This window comes from Equus quagga, chromosome 7 (assembly GCF_021613505.1).
Source record: "Equus quagga isolate Etosha38 chromosome 7, UCLA_HA_Equagga_1.0, whole genome shotgun sequence".
Taxonomy (NCBI): domain Eukaryota; kingdom Metazoa; phylum Chordata; class Mammalia; order Perissodactyla; family Equidae; genus Equus; species Equus quagga.
The window spans coordinates 15,973,145-15,996,224 of record NC_060273.1 but is presented as its reverse complement, the minus strand read 5'-3'; the positions used below and the strand labels follow the sequence as shown (position 1 = coordinate 15,996,224).

General features: G+C 38.0%; 1 protein-coding gene across 1 annotated transcript; it reads left to right on the top strand.

The window, feature by feature from the left end:
• The first annotated feature begins 304 nt into the window (after nt 1-304).
• Nucleotides 305-22,998, top strand: LOC124242536 (cytochrome b-c1 complex subunit 2, mitochondrial). Its single transcript, XM_046667664.1, has 14 exons — nt 305-458; nt 2,937-3,020; nt 3,114-3,263; nt 4,680-4,744; nt 6,164-6,220; nt 6,645-6,769; nt 9,050-9,147; nt 12,367-12,424; nt 14,544-14,639; nt 14,948-15,147; nt 16,929-17,009; nt 19,080-19,156; nt 21,226-21,379; nt 22,737-22,998. The coding sequence occupies exons 1-14, from the start codon at nt 426-428 to the stop codon at nt 22,818-22,820; spliced, it is 1,362 nt and encodes a 453-aa protein (XP_046523620.1). The 5' UTR covers nt 305-425; the 3' UTR covers nt 22,821-22,998.
• Nucleotides 22,999-23,080: the final 82 nt, after the last annotated feature.

Here is a 23,080-nt window from a genome sequence, read left to right as displayed (position 1 = left end):
CTTCCAAGTAGCTGGACGCCCCGCACCTCCAAAGACCGCGGAGGGGAGCGCAGAAAAGGGGCCGTTTCATTGGACTTTCCGGGTTGGGAGAATCCAAAGTGGCGGGGGAGTTGTGATGCGCTGTTGTAGACGTAAAAGAGAATTACAGCGGGGCTATCGGGGCCGGGAAGAGAACCCAGAAACCTAAGTTGTCTCCTGAATATTTACGTATGAAATTATGCGTCTCCCTCCCCTACGTCTTGCAGGAATTGGACTGGTCCAACCGCTTGCAGGGAGCAGTAGAGCGCAGTCCGTATAGAGAGTCCCCCTCACGAAGAGGGCGTGGGAAAGAGTGTCGCGGGGAAAGCTGGGATACTCCCGTCGTCCGCCACCATCTTGCTCTCCTTTAAGCCGGCAGTGAGAGTGGGTCCGAGGAATATTGAGCCATGAAGCTGCTAAGCAGAGCCGGGTCCCTCTCGGTGAGCACAGCCGGCGGGCTTGGGGAAGAGGTGGAGAGCAGTTTGTTAGCAAGGTGATAGGGACCAGAGGTGCCTGGTTTGGGGTCCCGGGGCCTTGGAGTCGGTCTGCCCTTCAGCTGAACCCTTCGGGCCGAGTGAGCAGCTTGCCGGGTGGGTCGGGCATTCGAGGCCCATCTCATGCTGTGAGCAGAAGAGACCTCACCCCAGAAAACCCGAAGAGAGGGAGAGGGCTTGAGAGCGGAGGTGAAGCCTGTCGGCGGAGAGACCGCTGAAGGTCACTGCTGCACTTGGCGTGCCGGAGGAGGAGACCGGACACCTGGGGGCAGGAGGCCGGCGTAGACCTGGCCCCCAACTCTTACCCTATCGGCTGCGGCCTCTGCTTCTTGGTGTATCACCGAGCATCACTTTGCCCAACGGTTAAGTGGGCTTATGAGTAAAAGTATAAGAAAGAAATGAGCTAATGCCTGTATAGCGTTTATTGCTGTGCCTGGCACTTGAGTGTTACTCTGGTGTCGCGCTGTCTAACGTGCGCTTTTCTTGATTTCTCGTTAGAGACTTCCTCTAGGAGGGGCTCTTGGTCGGCCTTCAAGAACTCGTTAAGGCTCCTCCTTCAAGCCCAAGTGAAACAACTGTCATTTGGGGAAAACTTCTCTAGTGTCAGTGTTAGATCACTGTGGAGTGGTAGTTATCGAGGGGGGCAGATGGGAAACACTTTTAAAAATGTCAGCGGGGCCAATTTGTCCCCGGGGGGGTTGGCAATATCTGGGGACATTTTTGGTTGTCACAAGGTGGAGGAGGGTGGTGCTACTGGCATCTAGAGGCCAGGGGTGCTGCTAAACATCCTCAGTGCACAAACACACCCCCCCCACGACAAAGAATTATCCAGTCCCAAATGCCGTGACTACCTGGGTTACTAGGTAACCTGCTAGAGGGAGGTTTGGAAGACCAGGGAATGGAGCTTCCCTATGCTTCATGTTTAAATAGATACACTATGGATTATATAAAAGGCCATAATTTGGGCTGTGATTATCTTACCCTTTCTAGTGTGCCTAGACTAACCAATGATTAATAATTCTTTTAGGGGGCCCAGTTAGACTGGCAAAAGACCCCAAATCTCTCATTCCATTCATCCCCACGTTCCAGTAGAAAAATAATTATAACGCTTATTTTACATAAGAACAAATTTACCCATATTTTGTTATTAAAACAAAATAGTCTAGTAATTGACAGTTACTGGGATTTGAATGGGACAGATTATAGGAAGCACATAACCCACAAAGTGTCACTGTCGAGGCACATTTGAGGAGAAAGCACCTAAATCTCCCTTGGCAGTGGAACTATGGATTATTCATATTTGAACTGCTACGCCCACATATCTTAAATTTTACTTTTTGGAAAATCAAAAGCCAAAATCACAAGTAGGGTTACCTATACCACACCCAGCAAAGGAAATTGATGATGATAAAGCAAAGTTAATTGTAATTTATGATTAAAAAGTACTAGCAGCAAATGAAAACTGGAAACCGCCTTAGTACAGCACTGATGCTGAATACACAACAAACCCTTCTGGACCTCACAGAGTAGGGGCATTGCAGCCTCTGACGAGGGTCCTTGGGGAACTCCAGCAGCGTGTTCATTTGCTCTTGGGAATGCCAAGTTTAATTAATTCTTAACATCGCGACTAATAACCTTGCTTGAACCTTAGGCATAATCAAAGTGAATTCTGTGGCACTGTGTATCATGTGCCTCAATAAACTGAATAAAGTTATACATTTTGGATCTGTTATCTGACATTTAAGAGGACGCCTTTATCCTTTCAGTGGTTGTGTATTATATATCAAGAATCTGCTGTGGGTGAAGCTATTGTTAATCTCAGGATAATATAAATTTGTCTTAGCCAAAGAAGATAAAACCCTTGTTTGTGAAGTCATAGTGTAGCACACAAGAGAGCGAAGATACTATGGGAAATATTGGGGGCTTCCGAAAGTTTTCCTTGCTATACTTTGTCTTTTTTAAAGATTACTAAAATGATTAAGGAGATGAAGTCATTTCACTTGGAAATGGACTAAAAAGATGAGACTCTTTGGGCAGGTAAGGGAAGTAGTAATGCCAAAATCTATAAAAGAGTATGGATGTGGCAGTCACACATTTTTTAAAAAATTCCAAAGCTAGAAAGAATCACTTGAAGCTTTAGTAAGATAGTTGAGAAGTAAAAGAAAATAGGGTAATTCTTTACATAGTGGAAAAAAAAATAGCATGTAGAACTCAATATTTCTTCTGGCTCCACAAATCACAAATAAATAGAAGTTTAAGAATGGCTTGGGTACACTGGTGGATTAATAAGTCCACAATAACTTAATTAGCTAACTGCTCCCATGGAATTCTTTTACCACAGAACACCCTCTATTGCTTGGGCACACTAGGGTACAATGTACTGTTCTCATGAGAAATGTGTATACCTGTCTTTTTTGTGTTTAGAGATTTTATTCTCTCAAAGTTGCTCCCAAAGTTAAAGCCACGGCTGCCCCCGCAGGAGTGCCTCCACATCCTCAGGACCTTGAGGTTAGTCCCACTGAGTTGCTCACTGGAACCCATGCATGCCTTACTGTCCTGTCTAATATAAAGACATTAATCATATCTCTATTTTAAATACAGTTTACCAAATTACCAAATGGTTTAGTGATTGCTTCTCTGGAAAACTATGCTCCTGCCTCAAGAATTGGTTTGTTCATTAAAGCAGGCAGTAGATACGAAGACTCCAACAATTTAGGAACCTCTCATTTGCTTCGTCTTGCATCCAGTTTGGTAAGCATCTTTGCTACCTCAGTATGTTTAGAAATGCTATGGTATCTTGGTCCTACAGAAAAGAAAAACTAAAAGCAATGTCCCTGGGTTAGTTTCCTGGAGCTGTCATAACAGATTACTGCAAACTGGGTGGCTTAAACAACAGAAATGTATCCTCTCACAGTTCCAGAAGCTAGAACTCAAAAGTCAAGGGGTCAGGAGAAAATTTCACCAAACCTGAAGTGGATTTGCTGACCCATCGTACAGCAAGCCAATCTCTAACACTGGGTGTAGTGGAAAACAGTAGGATTTGATTTTATTGCAAAGCACTGAGCAAGGAGAAAGTGCAACTAATGCTATAATCCCAAACTCCCTGAAAAGCTACAAGCAAGGGTTTTTATTTGGGGTTTTAGGGGAGGGGGAGCATGTGACCTTGAGGGCTGAAGTTCTAAGAGTCCTCTGAGCAGGTGGGACTGTCTTTCATAGTTCTTTGTAGGTCACGTGGGCAACTTTGGGGGGTTCTATGGGTTATATGCACTGGTATTTTAGTCTGTGACACCTAAAGTTTAGAATCGGTCATTGTGGCTTCTCAGTGTTCCTGCATGATGTTTAGTCAGGTGGGGGCTTGTGGTTTGGAAACTTTGGTTACTTTTTTTCCCATGTTAACCTTGTGGGTACAAGACAGTTTCACCCTAATCCAGGAAAAATTTTAACTCCTTCATTCTTGGTTTCAGAGTCCTGCTCCTTCTAAAGGCTCTAGGAATAATCTTTCCTTGCCTCTTCCTACCTTCTGGTGGTTTCCAGCAATCCTTGGTGTGCCTTGGTTTGCAGCTGCATCACTCCAATCTCTCTGTTGTCACATGGCCCTCTGTCTGTGTCTCTGTGTCTGAATCTCACTCTTATTGGATTTTCCAGTCCACTTAGATTTAGGACCCACCCTAAGCTAGTATGACCTCATTTTAAATACTTACATCTGCAAAGACCCTATTTTCAAATAAGGTCACGTTCATAGGTTCTAGGTGGACATGAATTTTGGGGCGACACTATTCAACCCAGTACAGTCCCCTAGTCTAATATGAAAAACCACAGAATACTCACCACAGAGAAGCATTAAATTAGTGTCCATTTTAAACATGTGCCTAAAATGAAAGAAAATTAGTCTTTCCTGTATGGAAATCTTTCAGAATAGACTAATGAATCCAGTAAGCTTGTATTTAATAATATAATTTTTACCTGAATGTAATTTATATAAAAATCTATACTTTTGCTTTTTGATAAACTTTCTTTTATAATTTTTTTAAACTAAAAAGCATCCACTATTTAGGTAAAGTTCCTTTTGAATCTAATGACAATCAGACATTAGATTTTGATGTAGTGTGATGTTTGGCAAACTTAGCATTAAAAACTACTAAAAACAATTATTCTTTCTTTTTCAAGACTACAAAAGGAGCTTCATCTTTCAAGATAACCCGTGGAATTGAAGCAGTTGGTGGTACATTAAGGTTTGTTAAAAATAAATAATTGGAAATAAATAGTGAAAACACCAGAAAATATTTGATTGTAAGGGAACTTTTCTCTGTTATCAGGATTGTTAAGGATTCCTTAAACAAGGCACAAGGAGGAAAAGACTGTTGAATTTGACTACATCAAAATGTAAAATGTCTTTATGCCTCAGAGTAAAAATTTAAGTAACTGGAAGTAGATATTTGTAACATACATAACATGGAGAGGTTATTTGGAAAAATAACTACAAATTAAAAAACAACTAAAGAGAAAGTTGGTGGACATAGGATAGGAACAGACTATTCCCAGAAGAGAAAGCCAGAAACAGCAATTTTCACTTAAAATCAACAGTGTGTTACCATTTCACACCCATCGGATTTTTTATATATCCTGTGTTGGCAGTGGTAAGGGAGATACAGAATCTCTTATACTGCTGGTGGGAGTATAAATTGATACGACTACTTAGAAAGGAATCAAGGAATATCTAGTAATATTGAAAATGAGCATATCCTACAACCTGACACTTTTTAATCCACATACAGAAAGGTATTCTTTATCTTTGTAAAGACTGGAAACAATCTAAATGCCATCTTTAGGGAAATGGGTATATAAAGTATGATATAGTCATGTGGATGGGACTACTACACAGCACTTAAGGAATGAACTGTATCTCTATATCAACATGGCAGACTTAAAGACAAAATGTTTTGTGGGAAAATAAGTTTCAAGATTTTTTTAAGTTACGAGGCATTTTTAATATTTTTAAACAAAATAATAATATGTCGTGCTTATGATTATGTTTGTTTCTAGAGTGAGAGAGAGTGAGAGAATTAGCCTGGGAAGGTTACAAAGAGATCTTCAACCTTAGTTGCCTTTTTTTTTAAGTTAGAGTAGAATATACACAACATAAAATTTAGCACTTTTACAGTTCTCTAGCATTAAGTGACATTGAGCAGCCATCACCAGCATCCATCTCCAGAATGTTTTCATCTTCCCCATCTGAGACTCTGTACCTATTAAACACTAACTCCTCATTGTCCTCTTCCCTCAGCCCATGGCAACCACCATTCTATGATTTTGACTACTGTAGGTGCCTCATATAAGTGGAATCATGCACTATTTGTCCTCTTGTGACTAACATGTCATTTAGCATAATGTCTTTAAAGGTTCATCCATGTGTAACGTGTCAGGATTTCCTTCCCTTTTAAAGTTGAATTATTTGGCATTTTCTTATTTAAAATATTTTTTAATTTTTAAATTTTTATTTGATGAATATGTGTATTTTTGTTATATTATTATTTATGCTTTTTATACTTGAAAATATTTTTTTCCAAAAGAATTGGTTGATTTAACAAAGATATAGAGGAAAGCTTATTCTTCCTGTTTAGGTAATTCTCTATAATTTATTTCCGATTCAGTGTGACTTCAACAAGGGAAAACATGGCTTACACTGTGGAGTGCCTGCGGGACGACATGTAAGTACCTGCATTTGTTTAGGACATCTACTTTTTTTTTTAATTGAGGTTATGATAGTTTACAACCTTGTGAAATTTTAATTGTACATTATTATTTGTCAGTCATATTATAGGTGTGCCCCTTCACCCTTTGTGCCCAACCCCAACCCCCTTCCCCCTGGTAACTACTAGTCTGTTCTCTTTGTCCATGTGTTTGTTTATCTCAGGACATCTACTTTTAAAGAAACATGAAGCGGCTCAGTTCTCCTCTTTTTTAGTGTGGCATTATAAACTCTGACTTTAGTTTTGGATTGTTCCTCACAAACTGCTTAGAACACTGTGCTTACCACGAGGCCTAAAGTTTAATACTGAGATCATTACAGTTATATAGAATGAACGTTGATTTTAAATTTTTGACTCAATCTTATCTTGATATCTTCCGTAGTGATATTCTAATGGAGTTCTTGCTCAATGTTACCACGTCACCGGAGTTTCGTCGTTGGGAGGTAGCTGCCCTTCAGTCTCAGCTACGGATTGACAAAGCTGTGGCTTTTCAGAATCCACAGGCTCGTAAGTGTATTTTCAGATTACGTTCGGTTGTTTCTAAGATACTGGGTTTTTGAGAAGATCAATTTGTAGAGGGAGAAAATTGCTGTTGAAATTTTTTTCTTCTTGGGTTTGAAAATGCCTTTTCCAAAAATTTGTCCAGTTTTTTAAATACATTGTTCTTTTGTTTCTAAACATTTATATTGTTGATTATTTTTCATCTTTGATGGTATTTAAATTGTTTATAGAGTCCTAGGTGTTTTTCCTGTCCGTCCCCCACCACCCGTGTTGTTTGTTTTTTTTTAAGATTGGCACCTGAGCTAACATATGTTGCCAATCTCTCTTTTTTTTCCCTTCTTCTCCCCAAAGCCCCCTAGTACATAGTTGTATATTCTAGTTGTAGGTCCTTCTGGTTCTGCTATGTGGGACACCGCCTCAGCATGGCCTGATGAGCGGCGCTAGGTCCACGCCCAGGATCTGAACCAGCAAAACCTGGGCTGCCAAAGCAGAACGCGCGAACTTAACCACTCAGCCACAGGGCTGGCTGCCCCCGGTGTTTTTTTGATGGTTGTTTTGCTTACACCAAATCCAGCTGCAGTTTATTGTTGCTGCTGCTGCTATTATTGTATATGGTTGTGTATTGCTAGTATTGTGTAGCCAACTCACCTTTATTGGGTCTTTGCAAAGCAATCAACTTAGTTTTTAAAAATAAGAACTTTTCATGTATTTCTATTTTTGTCTTTATATAATGTGTATATAATCTTGACAAGTACAACTGGCAAAACAAACCTATAAACAAGCACTCTTGACTCTTGGAAGTCTTACAACTTCTGGGAGGAGCAGAAGTGTGCAGGTAAACCACTCAGGTCTCAGTAGGTGACCAGCTGCAGGGACTCAGCTTGGGGTGGGCTTCACTCGGAATGCAGGCCAGTCAAGAGAGGGGCTCCTGTCAAGTGTGGAAAATAGCAAGTGTTTGGTTCATGTTAGCTAATGTTATTTCATACTGATACTTTGTGTCACAGAGGAGTATGATCTTTGTTACTCTGGACCTCTATCAAAGAAAGGGGTAGAATGGTAGAATTGTAGACAAGATGATTTACATGTCCCAAGTGGCTTCTCCCCCATTAGTAGCAGTGAGGCTCCAGCCCTCATCCCTTCTGCCTCAACAATTAATGTAGTCCCCTGGCTGCTGTCTGCCTCCAGGCTTACATCTTCAATCAGTCTTCCACCTTGCCTTTACAGTGATCCTTCTGACCTGAAAACCTGGTCAAAATCCTCTAAAGGCTTCTTATTATCTACAGGATACAGTCCAAACTCTTCAACTGAGCAGTTATGATAACTTTGATGATCTGGCCCCTGCCTACCTCCCTTGTTTCTTCTTCTACCCCCTTCCCCTCCCAGCTGCTATTCCCCTTTGAATCTCCTGTTGTCATGCTTTATGTCTTTGTCTGTTTCCTCTGCCTGAAATGCCATTCCCAAATCATTCACCTGGGAAACCTACTCATTGTGTAAGACTCATTCCAGATTTGACTTCTGTTAACTCCTTTCCACTTACCACTGCCCTTCCCTTGTGCCCCTGCTACACTTGTGATATACTGCTGACATCGTGCCCATAACACTTTGTTTCAGTTTTTCCTGTCAACATTTTGAGGGCAGGCATGGTGTCTTACTCATCTCTGTATTTCTAGCACCCATCACAGTGCCTGGTATAGGGAGACTGCCCAAATAATGAGCAACTGAAAAGACAATACATCAAGCAAAGGCACTGAAGCTGAAAAGCAGGGCCAGGGCCAGGCACCAGTGAGGAGTGCAATTTGACAGCAGCATTTGACCCCTGAGAGCTACCAACATGACCTAAGACCGACTCTTTCATATCTCCTCTTATCCCAACAACTCCCTTGTTACCTAGAGAGGAAACCTAGAAGTAAGTAAAATTCAGATTAAATGATTTATCCAAGGTCATATGGCAAGTTGGTGGCAGAACTGTAACTAGATTCAGACTTTCTGAAACCCAGGCCCTTATACTTTCCAGATGATACCAGGTGGTTGAAAGGTAGAGAAGCATTTAGGTGGCCTCTGGCTTATAGAAGCTGCTGTCATATAATCTCTTATTTTCTCAGCACATTGGACTGGTAGAATTTTAAGTTGCTAGAGGTTAAATGATAATAAATTTGAAGTTCTCTTAAAACTCGAATGCCATAAGATGACCAAAGTTGTATAGTCTGTTTGCTTTCTAGTTTCTAAAAATGTTGTTGTCTTTATCTAAATTTCATTTCTGTAACTGCTACTTTACATATTTTACAGATGTCATTGAAAATTTGCATGCTGCAGCTTACCGAAATGCCTTGGCTAATTCCTTATATTGTCCTGATTATAGGATTGGAAAAGTGACACCAGATGAGGTACAAATAAAACATATTACATTTTAAAATGTGCTTGTTTTCACATTAAGTTGAATGTTCATCTACCATTTCAGGTTTATTTGCTAATTTTTCTTTTTATCTTTTAACTTAGGAAACTCACTTGCTTTTTTTTTTCCATCAGCTTTTTAACTAAAATTCTATTTGAATAGTTTTTGTGTATCTTTTAACTATTAAAAAGTTTTTATTACAAAATGGACATGTTTACAGAAAATTCAGAAAACAAAGACATGCAAAATGAAGGAAAAGAAAACATCTCACACATCTCACAGCCCTCATTGATAACACCTAGGTATATTTTCTTCTAGACCCTTTTCTGTGATATCTTTTTTAAACAGTATTTAAATGTTTAAATATCATAATTTGGGATTAAAAGTCTTCCTTTAACCCTGCTGAATATGTTGGTAGGAATGAACCCTGCTTCCTTACCTCCCATTCCCTCATCAGCCTGCTCTCTAGCTCATTCACCTTCTCTAGGACATCGGCCTAACTTTGCTGGTGGTACAGATATGTCACGTGTCAACAGCCATGTATATATCATAGAACTTTCTTCCCAAAATGTGAACATTAAGTGTTAAATCTGCAAGTGTAGAGATGTGTATGTAATCTTAATTTCCTACTCCCCACCCACCCCCCAAAAAAAATTTATCAAAAGATATTTGGGGGACTGGCCTGGTAGCATAGTGGTTAAGTTTGCACACTGCTTCAGTGGTCTGGGGTTTGCAGGTCCAGATCCTGGGCATGGACCTACACAGCTCTCATCAAGCCATGCTGTGGCAGCGTCCCACATACAAAATAGAGGATGATTGGCACAGATATTAGCTCAGGGCCAGTATTCTTTACCAAAAAAAAAGATAGGAGGAAAATTGGAAATTATCAACACTTTGAAGGTATACAGTCATGCATAGCTTAATGGTGGGGATATGTTCTGAGAAGTGCAATGTAGGTGATTTCATCATTGCGTGAACATCATAGAGTGTACTTACACAAACCTAGATGGCAAAGCCTACTACACACCGAGGCTGTGTGGTACTGCTTTTATGGGACCATCATTGTATACACGGTCTGTCATTGACCAAATCATTGTTATGCGGAGCATGACTGTCTATGACTTGGAAATTAAGGTTTTTATTCTCATTTCATTTCTGATTAGCCACTACGTAAAAGTGAACTGTATATCCCTTCCCTCTTTTTACTTATCTCCTGGTTAAGAAAACTATCCACTTATCAATCAATAATTTAATGCCCATCATTCATATGGCACTTTTTTAAAAAAATTATAACTGACATCCAACTTGAACAGCCAACATTTTTTGTAAGACTGGCCTCTAAGAAGTTTTGAGGTTTTTCAGAAATCACCTTTGTGAAGATATATTATTGAGGTAGCTAAAAGAATACACATAGCAAAATATTTACCTACAAGGATGTCTATTGTGGCATTGTTTATAATTGTGAAAAATTAGAAACAAGTTAAATATCTAACATTAGGGGACTAAATAGCTTATTAAATATCCATAGAATGGAACACTATTTAACCATTCAAAAATATTAATTGATATGGAAAAATTCCATAGTCAAGTGAAGAAAAGGCAATTTATGAATAGGATATACCAAAGGATTCCATTTTTTAAAATTAAGGTGTGTGTGTATCATAGACAAATACCAAGATGTTAACCATGGTTATCTCAAAGTTATTAGCATTTTTTAAATGTGTACCTAGGCTAAAGGAATTTCTAAAGAAATTGGTGCATTCCTTTGAGCAGTAGCAGCATTCAGTAGAAAAACCTCAATGGAAAAAAAGAATATGACTTTCCAAGGTAACTCCGTAGATGTAGACACCGTTCATTTTAGAGCGCACATTCTGATAACTCGATTAAAAAATTCAGTCTCATTACCTTGGCCTGGTGATTCTCAACATTGTGACCCATCCCCAAGGAGCCATAAGAGCCAATTTTTTGAGGCAATTTTTTCTACCCTCCCCAATGAATTTTTAATACCACAGATACACTATATATCATTTTGTGTACTGTATGTATATTTGTAGTCTGTATATAAAAGGAACAAGATTTTTTTCTTACTCCCAAGAACCAATTTTCACTCCCTTGGGAGCAGTAGTGCTGCTGTTGAGAATGCATGTTTCAGCCCTACTTTTGTATATTAGGTCTAAGGTAATAGTATAAACCGGTGAGTCTCAAATCTCACTGATCCTCAGGTCTCCTGGATGGTTGATTGGATGGGGGCGGGGAGAGGTAGGTGGTTTTAAATAAAGATTCCAAGATTCCACATTGAATTCTACTATTTCACTCTGTAGAGTGGGTCCAGCAATGGGGTGGGGAGGGGAGACAGTGACAGTGTTCATTTTTGTTTTTTTAAACTCCTCAGGTAATTCTGTAATCATCCAGGTTGGAAACCCTGATATAGACAGTAACCTCATAACAAGAAAACCTGCAAAGATGGGTGGGAGGGGTATAGTGATAGGACTTGATTATAGAGTGTTAATGGTGCTTTATTTTTACCAACACCAAGACAAAAGAAACCTGGTGTACTGCTAAAATTACATTATAATAGAAATCGTAAACTTCGTCCCATTATTTCAAGTTCAAGCCAGTGTGTGCCCTAATTTTTCATTCCTTTTTCTCCCCCAGTAACAGCTTTATTGAGATATAATTCACATACAATACAGTTCATCCACTAAAGTGCACAATTCAGTAGTTTTCACTCTATTCACAGAGTTATGTAGCTATCACATTAAGTTCTAGTTCTTTTAAGCAATAGTTTTAAAAATAAAATCTCAGGGGCCAGCCTGGTGGCGTAGTGGTTGGGTTCCTGCACTCCTCTTCAGCAGCCTGGGGTTCACTGGTTCAAATCCTGGGCACAGACCTGCACACTGCTTATCAGGCCATGCTGGGGTGGTGTCCCACATAGAGGAACTAGAAGGACCTACAACTAGGCTATACAACTACGTACTGGGGCTTTGGGGAGGGAAAAAAAAGAAGACTGGCAACAGATGTTAGTTCAGGGCCAATCTTCCTCACCAAAAAATGAAATCTCAGTGTAATTCAGCACTAGTTAGTTCCTTGTAGGTCATTATAGCAGCTTTTAAGCCTGAGTATTTATTTTCTCCTGAACTGCAGTTTTAAGTTTTTACAGCTTTTCCTATTTATACCAGTATAACCTAATAAATGTTTTTAACTTGCTCAGTTACATCACTACGTTCAGAACCATTTTACAAGTGCAAGAATGGCTTTGGTTGGACTTGGTAAGTTGGGAATTGCCTGCATGTCAGTGTGCTTCCTTAAGAGCAGTCTTCAAACTGTGATTATGTGAACACAGGATTGAACAAAATTTGAGAACTGAGTCCTCTGTTTATGTCAGACAGGCAGTATGTGATAGCATTTTAATTGCTAGTCTTTTTTTTCTCCCCCTTGGAAAGCAGAATCCAATTTTTAACTTTGTAAACTACTGGCTTTAAATTCATGACAGTATTTGCAAAACCTATGACACGGGGTAAATTTCTCTAAGCAAAGAGCTTTTACAAGTTTTTTTTTTTTTTTTTTAAAGAGTAGTACAGTTTAATAGAAAAATATGCAATGGGCATGAACAGTTCATGGGGCGCGCGCGTGTGTGTGTGTGTCTGTAGCCAATTATCATTGTAAAAGATAGTTAGCCTCACTAAAAATTAAGAAAATTTTAATCTGTGAGATTGGCACAAATTAAAAGATTGACACTGTTCAGTATTAAGCAGAGTATGGAGTGACAGGCACTCTCAAAAATTGATGGTGGAGTGTAAACTGGCACAACATTTTTGGAAGTCTATTTGAAATATTGAAATTCTAAATGTTTATAATCTTAGACCCAGCAATTTAACCTTTAAGAATTTATCCTACAGAAACACTTGGTCAAGTTTACAAAATAGTTGCATGAGAATATTATTTGCAACATTGAATTTTTTTGTTCATTTGTTTGGTAAGTAACAGCCTAACAGAAATATAATTCACATACAATAAAATTCACCCTTTTAAAGCATACAGTTCCATGGTTTTTAGTATATTCAGAGAGTTGTGCAACTATTAACCACTAGCTAATTTCAGAACATTTTCATCATCCCCAAAAGAAATCCCATACTCATCAGCAGTCACTCCCCATTCCACCTCCTCACCTCTGGCAACCACTGATGTACTTTCTGTCTCTACAGAGTTGACAACTCTGGACATTTCATATAAATGTAATTATATAATATGTACCCTTTTGTAACTGGCTTCTTTCACTTAGCATAATGTTTTCAAAGTCCATCCATATTGTAGTACATAGCAATGTTCCACTCCCTTTTCTGGCTGAAAAATACTCTAACCACATTTTGTTTATCCATTCATCAGTTGGACATTTGGGGTTGTTTCCACCTTTTGGCTATTGTGAATATAAACAGTCATGTGTGAGAATTGTGTTTTGTTAGAACACCTGTTTTTAAATCTTTTGAGTAGATAGCTAGGAGTAGAATTGCCAGGACATATGGTAACTCTCTGTTTAACCATTTGAGGGACTGCTAGACTGTTTTTCAAAGCAGTTGTGCCATTTTACATTCCCACTAACAGTGCTTAAGGTTCGAATTTGTTATTCCCTGTCATTTTGATTATAACCATCCTAGTGGGTGTGAAGTGGTATCTCATTGTGATTTTGATTCACATTTCCCTAATGCCTACTGACATTGAACATCTTTTTTTGTGCTTTTTGGCTATTGGTATATCTTCTTTGAAGAAATGTCTATTCAAGGCGTTTGCCCATTTTTGAATTGGGTTGTTTTTTATTGTTAAGTTGTAAGAGTTCTTTATATGTTCTAGATACTAAATCCTTATCAGATACACGATTTGCAAATTTTTTTTCCATTCTGTGGGTTGTCTTTTCATGCTCTTGAAATGTCCTTTGATACACAATGCACTATCATTTTAATGGCCAACCATTGGAAATATGCTAATGTCCATCAAGAAGGGATTGATTAAATAATGATGGTACATCCATATAATGGAATTCTTTTTAAGTATTAAATGTTTTATGTAGACCATTCACTTAGATGTAAATTACAAAAGACAAGTTAGAGATAATATCAATAGAATTACACCATTTTAAAAATAAAGAAAAGAAAATGAGGATAATATTAATACATGGATAGAAAAAAGTTTTAGATGAATATATAGTAAACTGTAAATTGATATATCTGGGTGAGTGGTGTTATGGGGGGACTCTTGTCTTCTTTATGGTTTATTTCTATAATATTTGAATTGTATAATCATTTTAAAATAGTAATATTTTAAAATAGTAATATTTTACAGTTGTATTTTAGAAATTCTGGTTCTACCTTGGTTTTGTTTCTATTGAAATAGGTGTGAGTCATCCTGTTCTAAAGCAAGTTGCTGAACAGTTTCTCAACATGAGGGGTGGGCTTGGTTTATCTGGTGCAAAGGCCAGATACCGTGGAGGTAAGCATTTTGTTCTAATAGGGTTAATTTATCATAAGGATGTCCCCTCCCCCAATAGCATACAGGAGTGAAATAGGCCTGATTATTTACTAAAAAACAGTCTCAGTGTGGAAGCAAAGAATTAGATTGCTTGGGTATTGTATATTAAACATGTTTTGTGTGTGGGTTGGGGCAAGGGCAGGGAAGAGTACTGGCCACAGAAAAGCTTAATCTTAGTGGGTTAATACTGTGTTGTAGAGAATACTGGAGAATAAAACCAATAGTGACCAAGCTACTTTCTTCTTCACTCTCTCCTTATATGGCCCCAGGTGAAATTCGAGAACAGAATGGAGACAGTCTCGTCCATGCTGCTCTTGTAGCAGAAAGTGCTGCCATAGGAAGTGCAGAAGCAAATGCATTTAGTGTTCTCCAGCATGTCCTCGGTGCTGGACCACATGTCAAGAGGGGCAGCAATGCCACCAACTCTCTATACCAGGCTGTTGCCAAGGGAACTAACCAGCCATTTGATGTGAGTCTGAGCAGTTGATAGCACTCCTTTTAGTTTTCAGAAGCTCATTGTTTACGATGTCCTAATAATCTGCTCTTAATGTTAATTTGCTCTTAAAACTTAAAATGAACATGAAGGCAGTCTTCATAAAATTGAAGAGACAGCAGGCTTGATTTTAGTACCTTACTAGGTCTATCAAAAACTTACTGTCTTTTCAACTATTCTAATATGGAAAGAAGAACTGAATGCTTAAGAAGTCATAACTTCACACTTCAGTTTCCTTTAGAATAAAGTTTTGATATTAAACATTTCCCTAGATTCTAATTTGTCTTTTTTGCTAGATTTTCTTGTGTTCCCTTCTGTTCTTGTGACTACTTCCTGAATTTCATGTTTTCCCACCAAGTGTATAAGATCTACACCAAGAACTTTTATAGACCCACCCCTCCAGCTTGAGATTAAGTTAAAAAATAAAAACTGACATTTAATTCTAGCAAAAAGCCTATGTTACTTTAGAAGACACTTTCTTACGATAGGAAAGTGCTAAAGCTTTCAAAATAATCATGTTCAAATCAAGAGAATGTGAAATGTCAAGCAACAAAGTATTATCAGTGACCATTGTTTGCCCAATTTAATACCTTACATGACCTTCAATGACAGGCCTTAAGGTAACAAATGCACTAAATTGTAGGATTAAGTATTGTTCATAATTTCAGCAACAGTACGTGGCACAGGTGGGTTTATGCTTCAGTAAGTCTTTGGCCATTTGACACAACAGTGGAAAATAAAATCAACCTTCTTTTTTTGTCCCTCTGTTTAATACCTGAGTGGTAGTTTTCAAACTTTTTTTAGCAGAGGAGGTTTTCTTCCCATACAGTTTCCCAAGTGCAATGCCCAACACAGAGTTTTTGCTTTTTAAAGAAGTTTTGAAGGATTTCTTGACAGTAAAACCCTTGGAATCCTCTGTACTGAGCCTTCGGGTTCCCTGGAGCACAGTTTGAAAACCATTACCTTAAATTAGTCCTAAATTAAATTTGGCTGCTGCTTTTAAATTTCTTTCTCTTGGTTCATGGTCTACTCTGTTTTCCTTTCTCCATGTTTTACTCTTCATCATTGAATTTTAATGATGCTTTTGGGTGGCTAGAGGTTAATCCTAACCCAATGACATAATTTAACAGAAATTCCTACCTCAGAATTTGGCCAGAAATTTGGAGTATGAATAGAATAGTCTCAGAATTGTAATTAAACTTCAAGTAATTGAAATGCATTTCTTCTTATGCTTTATGTGGGCTGAACCAGTGGTTCTCAAATTTTAATGTGCATAAGAATCACCTAGAACACTAGTTAAACATGTTGGCTCCCAGACTGCGTCTACAGGGATCTGAGTGAGTAAATCTGTTGCAGGAACCTGAAATCTTTATTTTTAATAACAACTCAGGGAAGAAAGCAAGTTTGTCTAATGCCAAAAGTCCATGATCCATACTGCTCAGCCATACTGTATCTATAATAATAATGTTCACAAATTAATGTTTGCATTAACCTTTAATCATCAAAAGGTTAGAAAAATTCCCAGCAAAAAGGTGAGTGAGCAATCCAATTTAGAAAGATTTAAACCATTATAGTTCTGAAAGAGGTAACCTGTATATAGAACTTCAGTCCATGACAGAACTGGTTAAGTGAAATATTAATTAATTAATCTATTTTGCTTACACTCTGAAGATCCACATTTTGTCTAGACAACCTTAGGGAAATTGTGCCATTTTACCTGGTAGAATGACATACAGCAAAGTTTCGTTATATTTCAGGTTTCTGCTTTTAATGCAAGTTACTCGGATTCTGGACTCTTTGGGTTTTACACGATCTCTCAGTCTGCAGCTGCTGGAGATGTAAGTTGCAAACTCACCAGCTCTCACAAGGTTTTTTTCCCCCATTAACATGTTCTTAGTCAAAATATGGAACATTTGAATGCCATGACTTATCAGAGCTCTGTATAGTGTAATATCATTAGAGTGTATCTAATATCATTAGAGTGAAGGAAACTTAAAAATCTATACTAATGCTTCCAGGAAAGGAGGAAATGCCTCCTTGGTGTTTTCGTTCTGTTTAGACAAGTGGCATTGAGTTGTCTCTGGGACATCTAAATTGAGAACTTAGGCAAAGTCAAGGCCAAGATATATATTTGGGAGTCCTCAATATAGAGATTGTGTTGAATGGTTATGTATGGAAGATGGTAAGAGGAGAAAACTGAAGCTCTGGTTCTGGACAATAACTCCAAGTGACTGAGGAAGAAAGCAGGAAGAAAAAGAAGGCAAACTGGTATATTTGGAGGCCAGGAAAGAGAGAATGATTAGCACCATTTTGATCTACTCTGGATTAACATCCCTTTAGTTACCACAGAGAGATCTGGTAGTTTTAGCAAACTAGGACGTGACTGGTGATATTGCCAGTTTTCACCAGAGTGTAGGAAGTTGAGCTGAAATTTATAGTATTAAGGAATGAATAAGAAGAAAGAAATGCAAGGTTGCTATAGGCAAGTGGAGCTTAGACTTGCAGGGAGGTGGGTGGTAGGTTTAGGAGAATTTACACTGAGAAATTAAGTTGAAAGAGACATTCATACTGAAAGGAAAGAAAGATTGGAGCAGATATAGGAGATAAATTATAAATGGATCAAGTCTGAAAAAGCAAGAGCCAGTTGGGATCCAGAGTACAAGTGGACATTAGCCTTGCACACAAAGGCGGGTGTTGGGAGAAGAGGATATTGGGAAGATGAGGAAGTACATCCTTGGTGAGGTAGGATGCTAAGTCATGTTTTGAGAGTAAGAGAAGGAAGGAGAGTTTCAAGAAAGTAATGAGGTTTGGGACAAATTAATGACTAGATACACACAGAATGGGCATCAGCAGCAGTGTAGATGTCTCCTTGAGATGTGACCACAAATTCATAGTATAGTCAGATCTGTGTTGTAATTTTTCTTCAAAAGTATTCACTAGCCTAATGGAGAAATGGAGGAGGCAGGTGGTAATGTTGATCCCAGGTTGGAATCCAGCAAAGTAGGCAGATCAGAAGTATGAGGAGATGGCAGAGGATTGGGAACACTCGCAAGAGTGATTGAAGAGATGATTCATGGCTCTAGGCTAGATAGAGAAGTGAAGCCAAAAGGACCTGACAGAGTAAGAGAGAGTGATCAAATCAAGGAACTAGAGATCTTGATAAAGTGGAAGAATAAGGATGGCAGGATTAAAGACTTAGGCTGGGGTCTTCGAATTGAGGATTTCAGAGGTAGGGCAAATCTAGATTATGTCCAGGTCTGGAGTGTGGCTATGGAAACAGGTAGCTAAAATGGAGGGGAAATGAAAGTCCTAGAATTTAAGTGATTAGAAGGAACAGTAAGTAGCAGACCCAGAATGGTGCCAAGGTTGGAATGGAGAAAATCCTGGGCCAAGTTTATTAATTTATTTATTCAACAAATATTTGCCAGCACCCATGCACATCACTGGAACTTGATTTTTTCTTGACTCTGGCCTTCCAAGTATGGACAAGCTTTACAAATTGGTTGTGTATGGATTACTACTTTCTTCTTAATGAATATTAAGAGACAGCAGTATTAATTGCATGACACTTTGAGAGTCTGGAGAAATTTTAGAGGTACTTATTCTTTATAGACAATTATAAATCCCTCTGTTTGCTCTTCCTAAACCCTACTGCCATCCTCTGCCCTCTGCCACCTTACTTTTGGAAGAAGCTTGGTTACTTGGATACTCTAAGTTGTACAAACTGCTTTACGGAACACTGGAAGAATAAGGAACACATAGTGACTTAAGAATTCCAGTTGGACACTGTGTGATTCTCTGTAACTAACCTTTCATCTTGTGTTTTTGCCTCAGTAGAGGAGTATCTGATTGCTGTAGGAGACTCTGGCACCCATCAAAGATGACCAGCTTTTACTTGTCTATCCTAGGTTATCAAGGCTGCCTATAACCAAGTAAAAAAGATTGCTCAAGGAAACCTTTCCAGTGCAGATGTCCAGGCTGCCAAGTAAGTTTCTGTATTAACTGTGTTTCATGTTTCAATTATTTGAAAGTTGTATTTTTTCTAGTTCAAACAATATTGTAATATATGTTCGAAAGAATTGAAAGGTACAGAAAAGTATTTAAAAGGAAAGGGAAACTCACCCATATCCTACCACCTAGAGATATAATTGTTAACATTTTCCTTATTTTCTTGACCATTTTTATGCATTTTTAAACATAATTATTAATATTATATATATACCTACATCCTATTTAATAGCATGTTTAGTGTAGAAATTTGAAAATTACAAATACAAAAAAGACAAAAATGATCTTTCATTCCCTACCAATGATTTCTCTTTCTTTTAACATTATAATGGTGTTTCCATTTATTCAGATTACTAGACATTTGTCATCAACAATATTAATTGTTATATCAAAATAGACTTTTTGGACATTTTATGCAGTTGGAAATTATGAACTATAAAGGATACCTTTGGGCTTAGAACATTTTAGTATTTTATATTACTTTCTTGGCATAGATTCCCAACTGGGTCAGGAGTTATAAACATTATAATGAAAGACTCTGTGTTAAAGTGTATGTGTGTATTTATATAATATTTTTATTTTTATATTTTGAAGTCAAACAATACCTCTAACTCAGTAGTTCGGGGAGTTTCTCTAAGTGAAAGTGAAAGAGTTGGAAATCAACTCGCATTTTCGTACAGCAGCTTAGAACATTTAAATTTGACTCCATCCATTTAGGACAACTCAAAATGTGAATCCTGAAACTCAGTCAGTCTTCATGATCTTTTAGTATTGCTCACAAAGGAAGTATGACAGGGTGAATTAACAACCCAGGAGGGAACGACCTTTTAGTCATTTCTGTTCCCGTTAGTATTATTACCTTTGTTATACTGAACACACTAAAACTTGCATCTCTTGCGTAATTACAACACAATTAAGTATTTTATACATGGGACCAAGGATTGATAGGATACAGTTCTATATGATTGCACCTGAAACAAAACATGATGAGAATAAACTGAAACACTGGAACTACTGAAGAAAAATCTATTTCAAATCTAATTTATTTAAGAAAATATTTTCTTAATAAGTGTGGCACAGTTTTTATAAGGTACAGCAACATGTAGAAAATGGAATTTCGGTTATTAAGGTCGATATGTTTGTTTTCTGCTATTTGGATGGAGTTGATACTTTTTCTTGTAAGGTTCTTAGTCTTGCTATAGTGAAAGAGAAAATGAGGTGTCATTGCTGAAGGGAAAACTAATAATCTCTTGGTAAAGTTTACTGCAGGTAAAATCTTTTTTTAATTAAACTGACAGTGTGGCAAAATTGCTGCATTAAAGTGTAATTATGTTTTAATGGAAGTCTTGCTGCAGAGTGCCAAAGGAGGATAGTTTGAGAATTAAATAACTCAAGTGACTTATTGAACATCAGTTTCTTTCTGGGAGAATTATGAATTGGATTTTATTTTATTTCAAATTGATGCTTTTGTGCCCATATTTAAGCTGCTGGGACTTAGAAGACTTATACTGCCCTTCCCTACCTGCCTTCTCCATCCTGCCCTACCCTCACTCGATGAGACAAATCCCAGCATAGAAATGGGGCTGTGGGGCAGGGGGTGATAGGTATAGAATCAGCACATGACATTCTGCTAAGTTGAGGACTTAGTGCATTCTGGACAGTGCCATAAGCGCCCACATAGGTATTTTTCTTTAATAGAAATGCCTAAATTATCACCAAAAAAGTAATCAGGAGGCAAGAGTTACTTCACTAATCAAAACTTCACATTAAAATACTTTTAACTAGATCTAAGTTCTAGTCCAAAATCAAAAGGCAATCTGTTGGATTTTTACTATAATCTTGTATTGATAGCTTTCTAAATGACAATGTAAATAATAAAATAGTTGGTGAAGTGAAGAAATAGGATGGAGGCCTTTAGCACTTGTAAAATTTCAGAACTGTTAATTTACATATTGACTAAAACGTGTTTAAGCATTTGGGGATATACTTTAAAATTGCCTTGCTCTATAAAAGTGGCTTTTTAGTTACACACCTTTTATTGGACAGGAACAAGCTGAAAGCTGGGTACCTAATGTCAGTGGAGTCTTCTGAGGGTTTCCTGGATGAAGTTGGGTCCCAGGCTCTAGCTGCTGGTTCGTACACGCCGCCATCCACGGTCCTTCAGCAGATTGACTCAGTAGCTGATGCTGACATCATAAATGTAAGCAAATGAAAATTTATGATTTAACATCAAATGACTTGACCTTAATGATCAAATTTCAGAAGGAATGCGTAAGCTTTCTTCGTCTGTATGTTATTCTCATGCTGTTGTGTGCCTCTGTAGCTGGTGTGGAGGCAGGAGGGCTCATTACCATCACTTCTGCAAATAGCTTCCTTATCAGCTCAGGGTATGTGTATCTTCCTCATGCAACCCAATTACTATTAGGTTAAACCATTTTAAATTCTTAGAGGTCAAGAAGAGTCGAATATTGCCAATTTCATATGATTCAACCTCAGTTGAGTTTGGTATTTTTCCTCATTACTCCCAAGAAATAAACTCTCTATCCTGCCAATCCTTCATGATCCAGCATCTCAAGATTTTCTTTGGTCTTCTCAGCCTAAGACATTCTCCTGCTCTTGCTATATTATTTTTTTTCACGTATATTATTGTTTCCTACAAAATTGAGTTGTTTTGAGGACAAGGACCATGTCTTAGAATTCTTTGTATTCCCTACCATGCCTAACAAGTATGTGAACTACAGAATAAATCCAGAATCAGCGGGTTTTTCCAGTCCCGTCTATATTAAAAATGCCAACTCCCCTTCCGTTACAGAGGTCTCAACCATCTTCTCACCAACAGGTCTACCTTGTATAGGGACAATGGAGATAGAAAAGACAGACAGGCTATTTTAAGATAGTAACGCTGATTTGATTTCACTTGGCCCCTAAGTTCATCATTATATCTCTTCCAGTGGCTGTCCTCATCTTCTATACTGTCATGTAAGTCCCAGCCCACCTGCCTCCACCGCCATCTCTCCATTTAAAAAGGCTGGCCTGAGATAATGGGGGGGCTGCTACTCATGGTATTACACTTAACCTAAACAATCAGCTTTTGAACTTGAAGTCATGGAATAAGAATACTAGGATATAAAGTTTGACTTTCAAATTAACAATCATTGTATTTTTATTGACTCAGACTATTTGCCATTGTAATACAGAAACAGGAAAGTACAGCCCTGCCCAAGGCCGAACCCTGCCCTATTTTGTAATGTTAGTGAAGTTTTCCTTATCCCCCTCTTTAACAGCGACCCTCATATCTAGAGCAGCACACTTGCTCAGTCACACATATGATGGAACATCCAAAGGAACAGCTGAGCTTTTCCTCCTACATTGTGACAAATTAAAATAATGCACCAGCCCTCTCCTATAGTTTTCCTAAGAGCCTATTATAGAATTGCTGGCTTAGAATGTACTATCCATAAACTCTTGAAATAACAGAATAAATAAGTTTATCTACTTGATAATACATTTTCTTATTTCTGTTAACTTTCTGTCTTTTCTTGTTTGTTTACTTAAAGGCTGCAAAGAAGTTTGTTTCTGGCCAGAAGTCAATGGCAGCAAGTGGAAATTTGGGGCATACGCCTTTCGTTGATGAGTTATAATACTGAAAGACATTGCAAGACAGAGCTGAACACTTTCCCAACCCAGAGCAGCAAACATGAAAGTCAAGTCTCTAATATAATATTTATCTTTTTTTTTTAAGGAGGTGAAATATCTTAAAGCATAAATGCAGGTAATTGTTCCCAGCTGACCTAAAGTCAATAAAACATTCTGTTTAAATGGTTTTTTTGCATTTTTCCCAATCAGTTAATGAATAAGTATTTATTATATGCTGAGACCTTTGTTTCAGATGCTGTAAAGC